General features: G+C 39.2%; 1 protein-coding gene across 3 annotated transcripts in view; it reads right to left on the bottom strand.

Annotated features, from left to right (window-relative positions):
• Positions 1-974: 974 nt before the first annotated feature.
• LOC148871394 (5'-nucleotidase / magnesium ion binding protein) overlaps positions 975-10377 on the bottom strand; it is a 37932-nt gene continuing 28529 nt past the window's right edge. The window contains exons 9-10 of one of the 3 annotated variants that reach the window (XM_088972288.1): positions 7850-7910; positions 975-1246 (exon numbers count right to left, since the gene is read on the bottom strand). In XM_088972288.1, coding sequence (XP_088828414.1) covers positions 1181-1246; positions 7850-7910 — 127 coding nt within the window. In that variant the 3' untranslated portion in view covers positions 975-1180. Of the gene's footprint in view, positions 1247-7849; positions 7911-8331; positions 9048-10085; positions 10342-10377 lie in introns of those variants that run through there. The other 2 variants (XR_016107747.1, XM_088972287.1) reach the window with 2 other exon arrangements.

The raw sequence follows: 10377 nt of genomic DNA, 5'->3' as shown, positions 1-10377 counted from the left end.
CTACATCAGCATTCACGATTGAAGCTAAGAAAATCTCCATTGCCTGTATCCCAAAGGTGGTTTTGGATTTTTGAAATATTTTAAAAATAATACGATTAAGTGTTGGCTTCATTGATGGACTCATGGACTCCTGACAAAAGGGATGTGAGTGATAATAAAGTGTTCCAACATTTGGGATAAGAAAAATTTTCCAGAAATAAAGGAGGGCAGTTAGCTTTTGTGAAAGGAGAGGAAAGTTTTGGGGTAACTTATCCTATAAATAAATTCAGTCAGGCACTCAGGCCAATCAGTTTTACAGTGTGCAGTAGTCAATGCAACACTTAGGCACCCACCTAGTCACCCACCTAGGTGACAAGGCGCCCATAGAGGATCACCTCACTTAATCCCCAAAGTACTTTTAAAATGGTCCTGTTGTATATTTTTATCTTCTTAACCTTTTGAAATTATAATAATAAAACAGACATTATTAAACTAATCAGTTTGTGAGTTAAATTACTAGCTTCTTTCTATTGTTTATTTATTTGTTAGGGTTCAATCTACATGTATGCTGTCTTGAACCCTCAAAGACTTCAAAATCTGAACTGGTAATCAAGGAAGAATTCAAAATTTTGTCAAATCAATACATTGATTCTTATTTTCTTCTTTTCTTCTTTCATCCTTTCTTTTCTTCTTTTCCCAGGACAAAATTAGGTGTTCAGCCTCTCTATTTTCTGAAGTTTCTTTTCTACTAGTTAATGATAGTTGACGTTTGCTATGGAACCTAGAGAATTACCCTAGAGTTCATGGTTTTTATTCAAAACAATCCATCACCTAGGTGACTAGGCAACAAATCACCCCCACCCCAGATACCTAATCTCGCCTTGGCACCTTGAAAACTATGCCACAGTCCAATGCTTGTGTATGAGTCTCACGGTTTGCAAGTTGAGGTTTAAAAATTGGTGTAAAACCAAAAGAAGAGCATTAAGAGAAAGAAGTTGGAAGAAAAAATAGTATACGATATATGTAATACCACTTGAACTGAAAATAAAAATGATGATGATGAATCATTTTCCCATTTTTCCCAGGGAAACAACACTCAGGTGTAACCAGGCATGTTAAGTACTTGCTTGCAGGAAATTTCCACTAACATAATGATAGGCACATCCTGAAGAAGATATGGAGCAAACAATAACCAAATACCTCAATGATTTTCAGATGAACAGATCTGAGAGACAAGCTCGACCACTCCCCACATGGGTGCATCATTCTGGAAGAAACAGTATTGCAAGTCAGCATTATCAGAATAAATAGCTGTAGATAAATCAAGATATTTTATTGAGCTATTAGCACACTTAAATCTACCATACCACAACCAAGAGATTGCACATGAAACAAAACTCAGAAAGCACCTCATCCTCACAAAATAGACGGTTGCAGTAGTACTAAAGAATCCAGATTGTCAGCTCTTTATATTTGGTGTACAGCAATGGTCTAAAGTTGACCATACTGTCAAATGACCAGACCTTCTGGTAAAAAAGGCCTTTCTCATTCAAAAGCCTACTTATAAAATCTACTGGAGTGATGAGCATCTAAAAAATGTAGAAAAGTGTTATCTCCTTGCTTTTTTAGTAGTAGGGTCCCAGATAGTTGTTTTGGGTAGTTTTCATGGTTAATTTGGTCTTGGGGCGTTTTCATTATTTCATAATTTGGGTTCTAGTCAAGCATAATCAGGTGTTGGTCCTTTGGACATTTTTGTAACTAAAGTTGCTGGGTGTTTGAAGTTACTTTTATTCTTCAGCAGTTACTTGTGAAGAGGGGTCATTGTAGGGGCTTATGTGTAAATATTTTGTGTGGATTCTCCAGTAAGCCATTGGATTTCATAAAGGAGAAAAGAGTTGTTTCTAGATGGGGATTTCTTTTTGATTGAGTTGCTGCTCAACCCCAACTTGGGTTTTCAAGTATTGGAAGCTTGGGCTTGTAGGAGACAACCCCTTGGGTACCATCCAATCCCTCTATCACTGCATATCCACATGAGAGGACAGCTTGATACCATAGTTACTATAGCAAATAAGTCCTAAAGGAGTTCATCAGGTTCTTTTCAGAGATCTGTGGCATCTAGTCTATTTTTAGCTCTGCTACTTCTTGACTTCTGTTAATAGTTTTTGATGGGGTCATAACTCACCCTGGCTGAACCACCACATGGATGACATGTGGCTGACATGTGGCTGAACAGTGGACTGTGACAAACCCTAAGCTCGGTTGACGTAGAGAACAACAACGTGGCATGCCCTCACTTGCTGCAAGGGCTGGAGTGCACCCTTGGACGAGGGCAAGCTTGGGACACTTGTGTCCCTCAAGCAAGGAGCACAACAGAACTCCAAAACAGGTATTTAAGGGCACACCGCCCAGGGTACTTCTCTTCTTTCACATTCTCCCACTCTAGCTCTCCTACTTCTGTCACTGAGAGCCTTTGTTCTTGCCCTGGATCAAGTATGATTTGTATTCTGGTAACTGCATCAAATTTTGGGAACAAATTTGGGTTGGGGACTCCCCTTTGAAAGACCAATTTCCCTTTTTGTTTGTGATAAAACTCAGATCTGAACCCAAATTAGTTTGTTAATAATAGAGAAGAAAGATAGAAGAGAAAAGAGGGAAGAGGGAAGAAGAGAAGAGAAGAAAAGAGAAGAAAGAGAAAAAGACAAGTTCGAACTAGAGAGAAAAAATCACTCTCTAGTCGGCCAGATTTATATTTATAGTTTTCTATAATAAACAGAATGACTGTTATGCCCCTACTTAAATATGGGACACATAACTCAACTTAAACATTACACCTCACACAACATAAATGAAAAGACCAAACTGCCCCTATACAGTCAACACTAACACTCCCCCTCAAGCTGGTGAGTATATGTCATATAGTCCTACCTTGTTACATATGTAGTCCACTCTTCCCCGACTCAACCCTTTGGTGAACAAGTCTGCCCTTTGACTTCCAGTGTGAACATAAGCAGTACTTATCACTCCACTAAGTACCTTCTCTCTCACAAAGTGACTATCAACTTCTATATGGTTTGTCCTCTCATGAAAAACTAGATTAGAAGAGATGTAGACTGCAGCTTGGTTGTCACAATAAAGCTTCATAGGGGTGTCAATTGAGTACCCCATCTCCTGTAGAAGGTACTATAAAGTATAAACAGTTCAGGCTAACCCAGAATTTCTTGGTTTGTCTTTTGCCCTAGATCTCTGCAAAGATCTCATCAATCCCTAGGAGTTTCACAAAAAGGCTGAAAAGGAGTTTTCATTTTCCCTTTTGGAGGTCTTCATGCCTCCAGTTGGTTGTGTGGTGCTCATTTCATGTGGTTTGTAGAAACCCTCTAATCGATGGATCGAAGAGAGTTGTTTCAGGTGATGTGGTGATCAGATTAGTACAGTGCTGATTTATGAAGTTCAAACTGAAGGGATGAGATATCCATCGTATGGATGCCCGAATCTTGCGGAATAGAATGGGCGAATTTCAAAAATTTTTCCCATTCCCCCTAGGAATCGTATTCCCTATTTTAGAAAAATCATATTTTTCAATGATCAATCTTGAACCAAGAACCGAATCAGATCTGAACGAAAACAGTAGGAGAGGGGTATACCTGATACGGAGAAATAATATCTCCCAATGGAGGTGTTCACGCCCAAGGAAGGAACCAAAAACTGCTCCCACTGAAGATGGCGTAGTGTAGGATGGAGCAGAATCAGCAGCGTTTCTTCAAAAGAACCAGATCCTTCGCAAGAGTCAGCTGGATGGTACGTGAGCACTACTTCCAATCAGTCCTTCCACAAAGAACTGATATCAAGATCTGATCTTGATCACTCCCACTGAGAACAGGAGATCGAACTGGCAGATATGGCGGCTGCATGAAGGAGGCGGCAAGAAAGATTTAGCGCAATAATGCTGAATTCTCTCTTCTGTGATTTCAGCTCTGAAGACAGGATGTGAAGTGTGTCAAAAGGCTGCCGCCCCCTCCTCCTTTTATAACCTTAAAGAGATTAGCTCCTAATCCCATTAGGAGTTGCTGATCCAAATCATATTTGGATCATAATTCCCTTTAAGTGATAAGGGTAAACCCTTATCTTATCTGCAGATTAGATCAATCTTCTCCTAATCTCATTAGGAGGTTTCCAAATATGAATCACATTTAGATCTGGACTCTCTGAGTGGATAAGGTCAAGACCCAATCCTATCTGCTAATCTAATCTCAGAATACGCCCCTTATTTAACTGATCAAATCAGCCCAGTTCGAAGTGGGCTTTAGGCCCAATAAGGTTATGTCCTCACTTAGCCTTCCAAACTGCTGCCCAGTTGGGCTTCCTTGTATGGCGTGGGACCCAAACATTAATCTACACATCATCCATATGGGTTTAGCCCAGCCTTTGTTACAAGGCCTGGCCGAATACACTGTTATGGAAAGTGCACCCCTTGAAACCCATCACATGGGCTCTATGGGCCCAACACTTACCCTAAGTGGTCCCGGCCAACACCCAGGGACTGTGGGCAGATGCAAGATTAGCCCACAGTTATTTTCCTTTTTCACTCAGACACAGCACTCTAGTGACAGGTTATTGCTGAAGGCACCTACTGTCATAGTTTTCAGCAATAACAGTCACTAGTATTGCTGAAGGCACCACAATACTACTTGAATACACACCACAAACATAGAAACTCACCAACACTCAGTTCAAACTGAAACACCCATACAGCCCACCTATTTGATCAACAAAAAAGTCAACCTGTACTTGACTGTCTACTGCACCACCTGAAACAGCCCTCTTTGAACCATCAATTAGAGGGCTTCCTACAAACCACCACAAACAACCACTAAACCACTAACCGGAGGCATGAAAGCCTCCAAAAGGGAAGGGTGATTACTCCTTTTCAGCAGATCTGAATTTGCCACAGGTGCTCTGACACCATGATAAAACTCAGATCTGAACCTGAATTAGTTTGTTAATAATAGAGAAAAAGATAGAAGAGAAAAGAGGGAAGAAGAGAAGAGAAGAAAAGAGAAGATGGAGAAAAGGCCAGTTTGAACTAGGGAGAAAAAATCACTCTCTAGTCGGCCAGATTTATATTTATAGTTTTCTATAATAAACAGAATGACTGTTATGCCCCTATTTAAGTATGGGACACATCACTCAACTTAAACATTACACCTCACACCAAACATAAATGAAAAGACCAAACTGTCCATATACAGTCAACACTAACAGTTTGCTCTCTCTCGCTCTCTATAATTACAAAAATGAGTTGATCTCTACATTTTTGGTACCTTCCAATTCTAGAACTGGGTATGAGTGGGATTTGGGTCTAAGAAGAGCCTCCAAGAATACAGTGTTAAATAGTATATCACTGTTACTTGATGGGATTTTCTTGGATCCTACTAAATTTAATGGCCGGGTCTAGACCCCTTCACCCTTTGGTGTATTCTCCTGTGCCTCCTCCTTCAAAACCTTAACTTTACCTAATGTTAGTGGTGGGCAACCTTTCCCTATAAAAGATGTCTACAGCAAGCCCATCCACCCTAAAGTTGGGAGTTTTTGTTGGGAAGTCTTCCTGGAAAGAATCAATCATGTAATTTGCTTCAAAAAAAGAGACCTTAAAGTTGTTTACCCCCTAACTGGTGTGTTCTTTATAAAACTAATGGTGAGAATTGCTATCACTTATTAATCTCCTGCTCTTTCATTAAAGATATTTGGAAATGGTTTCTCTTTGTTTGGATGTAATTGGTTCCCCCTCCCGGCCGAATGTGCAAAGCTTTTTTACCTCTATAACTTTCAATTGGCTAAAGAAGAGGGGAAGGATCATGTGTAGATGTGTGAGGGCTGCTATAGTTTGGACCATATGGGAAGAAAGGAACTCAAGATTATTTTTAAGATAATGACAGAGGCTGAGAAGTGGTCATAAAAGTGATTTTCAAAAAAGCGGTACACTAGATCAAGTCCATGGAACTTTTTAAAGATTTTCCAGTGGAAGTTTTCTTAAGAAGATGGAAGGAAGTTGCTTCTTCAGTCTCGGTCAAGGATTCCTTAATTCCCATTTGCCCCCCCCCTCCCACTAGTGGGCTTGTTATGCTGAATTTTGACGGGATCAGTGCTGGAAATCCAGGGCCATCAGGAATTGGGGGTGTTTTTAAGGATGAAGGAAATATAATTGCTCTCTTTTCAGTTCCAATCGAGGAGGGAGATTCCCTACAGGCTGAGATATTGGCAGCTTTGTAAGGGGTAAAAAGGGCAAAGGATATGAACATTAGAAAGCTGTCTAATAGAGGGAGATTCTAAGTTAGCGGTGCACTGGCTAAAGGAAGAGAGGAGTGGTTTTTGGAATTATAGATATGAAAGGAAAAAGTTCAAGTTAACACAAGACATTGAAGTAAAGGTGCTTTTGGTCAAAAGAAGTTCTAATTTCTTTGCTGCTGATCTAGCAAGGAAAGGGGTAAACAGGGCCTCTATGATTTGGGCTCAATTGTAACATCTTTTTACCTTATTTTGATAGTGATTGAACTTCTGTAGGAGAGTTAAGAGAGCTTATCTCTCACTGTTCTTGTACTTGGCTTTGTTTTTTAATAAAGTGTATTCCTTATTGATAAACAAAAAAAAAATATATCTTTTGTTATTGGATGAGACAGGTGTGCTAAAATGCAAACCATTATCTGCTTCTACAGATCCAAATATCAAGATAGCTTCAAATCAAGGGGAGTTGTACACTGATCCACAACAGTGCAAAAGACAGTTGAAAAGCTAAACTACTTAACAATCACATGTCCTGATGTATCTTTGTAGTTAATGTCATTAGGACTCACCTAGAGTACCACATCTAGATGCAATAGTCAGGATACTACGATACCTGAAAGGATCCCTGGGCTTGGGAGTGATGCATAAGGACCATTGACACCTCTCAATCAGAGTTTTACAAATGTTGACTATGCCAGTTTACCTATGGATCCTCAGTTAACTACTAGGTATTTTCTTCTGGAAATTTGGTTTCATGGAAAAATAAGAAGCAAAGTGTGATTGCCAAATTAAGTGTTGAAGTTGAATATTGCACTGAGTCACACTAGAAAAGGGTTTAGGTTGCTTAAGTGCCTGCTGATAAAGATGGGAATCAAAGCAACACTCCCAATGTATCTTCACTGTGATAACCAGGTTGTATAGCAGCAAATTCAGTGTTCATGAGAGGACAAAACATATTAAGGTGGATTATCATTTTATTCATGAGAAGGTTAAGAGTGGTGATGTGGAAACTCCATTTGTTAGATTTTAAGACCAACTTGCAGATTTATCTATTAAAGCATTGCATCAACCTCAGACTGACTTCATCAACAAACTGGGTTTAGATAGCACAAACACTCCAGCTTGAGGGGAAGTGTTGATAATATTAGTGTTTATGTTTGGTATATTACGTCCATTTTTTTTGTCTAAGGATATATCTGTCCTATATATTTGCAACTTAAATGGGGTAGTTCAGTAATTCTGGTTTATGTTAAGCATATATATAGCAGTCTAACAAACTGGGAAATTTGATTTTTCTCCTTAATCAGCAGGTCTTCTCTCATAAAACACCTGTTCTCCTTTTCCCCCTTTGGTCCTCTACGTCTCAACACCAAGTACAGAACTTGTAAACAGTCATCTCACAGTTTTATTTTCCATGAGATATCGTGTGTGGAACCAAAAAGAAAATTTGATTGTTCCTATGGTTACTTCACCATCTATGTGTCATCTATATGGTAGTACCCTACCAAGATTTCCATCTTGAAAAGGTTATCCCTAGTTTTCTCTGAAAAGAAAATAAAGATACTGATCTGCAATTTGACAGTCAACTCACCAGATATACAACATCAAATGCTTCTTGATAGTTTCCAATAGACTTCTCAATGTTGTCATTCCTGCATCAGAAATCATCTTAAACACTTACTCTTTTTTAGTAAATGGTATGAAAGTTACGCAAAAAGCACAGGAAAAAACAAATTTATTAAGGGAACAGCTATCTTAAATATACTGATAAAAAAACAGCTATCTTAAATATCCATCATATGTTTACCAAAAATAATATCCAGCATATGATGGGAAAAAAGCAGGGGAAAAAGCAGAGAGAAGATTTATGTTCCTATTGGCAAAAGCAAAAGTTCATCTTTCACTTAAAGTTTAGATCGTTACAATCAGAACCAAAACATCAATATCAGCTCCTTTAGAATCATAATGGATTTTTGAGTTTCTCAGTAATCAATATACAAATAGAGGATTTATTTGGTTCCTGCCCAACACGGACACCTCTTCAAGAAAGTGTGGTATCCTGAGAGAGAGAGAGAGAGAGAGAGAGAGAGAATTCAATTGAACATTCAAGTATCCATTAGCGTGTCTTCTTATTTATACATGTTTACTTTATGTGAATAACAATCATAATAACTCAAGAATCAACTTGCAATATCAAGATTAATCGAGCATTCAAGGTATGTATCCATTACTGTGTCCTCTTATTTATACATGTTTACTGTATGTGAATAACAGTCATAATAACTCAAGAATCAACTTGCAATATCAAGATTCCCACTTGCATCTATTAGTTATTATCTTGTTGAATTTGTTGTACAGCTGATTTTGGTACCACGTCCCTCTTTCTTATGTAAACTTTCTGAACAATAGGCCTACTGATGACCTTGTCCTGCTCTTGGTTCCTAACAGTTCCCCCCAAGAAGCATCCTTATCCTCAAGGCTTCCCATGTAGCATCCTCATAAGGCACACCCTGCTATTCAACCAAAGCTTCACGAACTAATTGTTGCTCCTTCTAGATCCATCTGTAGCCCTGCACATGCTGAGGTTGCAGCAGTGCATAGCCATCCTCACCAAGATCAGATAAGACTTGTGATGTGGAAACTGTAGGCCCAACATGGCCTTTAAACTTTGAAGGTGGCAATGTTGGGGGAGACCCAGGTGGTAAGCAACTGACCCCACGTTCAATGATAGGGAAAAGTCCATAGAATCTGGGCGAGAGCTTGTGCCAAGCTTTTTGAGCCAATGTGACCTGTCAGTATGGAATAAGTTTGAGATAAACTAAATCCCCAACCTTGTATTCAACCTGACAGAAGAAATATAAACCAGCAATAATCCTGAATTTTGAGAAGAAAAATAAAAGAAGAAGAATGAAGAAGAAAGAAGAAGAAAAGAGAGCTTGGTTGTATCTCTCCCCAGTCCCTTAATCATCTTTTATTTGGATTAATTCTACTTTAGAGTATAATTATAAGAATGCCCATGGTAGGGTGGCTGAACTAATGACAGTAAATAAACAATGAAAACAAGGCCCACAACTAACGCCGATTAGCTAATAAACAAAGAAACTAATGGACCCATTGAGAAAATAAAACATTAAGGCCCATTTGGCCCACCATCTCTACACTGACGATGGCAGCGAATCATACTAGGCCTTCATCTGTTCCTAGGACTACATAGATTGGCCTTGAGTTGTTTGAGAATGTTGTCTCTTGCTGTCAAGTGGTTGTCAAGAGCAGCAATTGCTGTAGAGCCCTTCTCATAGAGAAGTATTGGAGGAAGGTCTTGGCCATAAAGCACCTCAAAGATGTTTAAAAGCATCTATTAATAACCTCCATTTTGAGGATGCTAACTGGTAGAAGTACTGAGTATAGACCCTTGAAGGTTGAAACATTCATGCCAAAAATTGCTCAAGAAGGTAGGGTTACAGTCTGAAAGGATGGCCTAGGTGTCCTATAGAGGTGAGCGGTTTCTTTTGTAAATGCAACTGCTACTGAGGCCACACTATAGGGATGTGCCAAGGGTATAAAATGGGCATATTTAGATAAGCAATCCACAACAACTACAATGATAGAGAAGCCCTTTGATTTGGGTAATCGCACAATGAAATCAAGTGAAATCTCATCCTAAAATAATTCTGATATTTTCAGGGGCTGTAGAATCACAGCAGGATGTTGGGCCTCATATTTTTAGAACTAACAGACAAGGCAAGAAGCAACAAAGCCCTCAATGATGCATTTCATCCCTACCCAAAAATAATGAGAAGCAATTTGTCGGTATGTCCACAGAATACCTGAATGCCCGGCCTCTGGGGAGCTGTGATATAATTTTAACAGTTGGGGTAGGTGCGCTGAAGTAGAAGAGAGGACCAGATGTCCCTTGAAGAAAAGAATGGAGTCTTTTACTGAATACTCAGGAGCTAGTGTTGGGTCTTGGGCCCATTTTGTGCATATAAGCTGCAGACTAGAGTCCTCTTTTGCTTCTTTCTTAAGAAGGTCCAACAAGGGGTATTGATGTTGCAAAACTGAGAGAGATGTGAGCTCATGCATCTGTGATAAAGCACCAGCTACTTGATTAGAAGCTCC

This window comes from Nelumbo lutea, chromosome 2 (genome assembly GCF_056320005.1).
Source record: "Nelumbo lutea isolate HS-2025 chromosome 2, American lotus-T2T, whole genome shotgun sequence".
Taxonomy (NCBI): Eukaryota; Viridiplantae; Streptophyta; class Magnoliopsida; order Proteales; family Nelumbonaceae; genus Nelumbo; species Nelumbo lutea.
The sequence above is the reverse complement of the archived record's forward strand: the minus strand, read 5'-3'. Positions and strand labels throughout refer to the sequence as shown.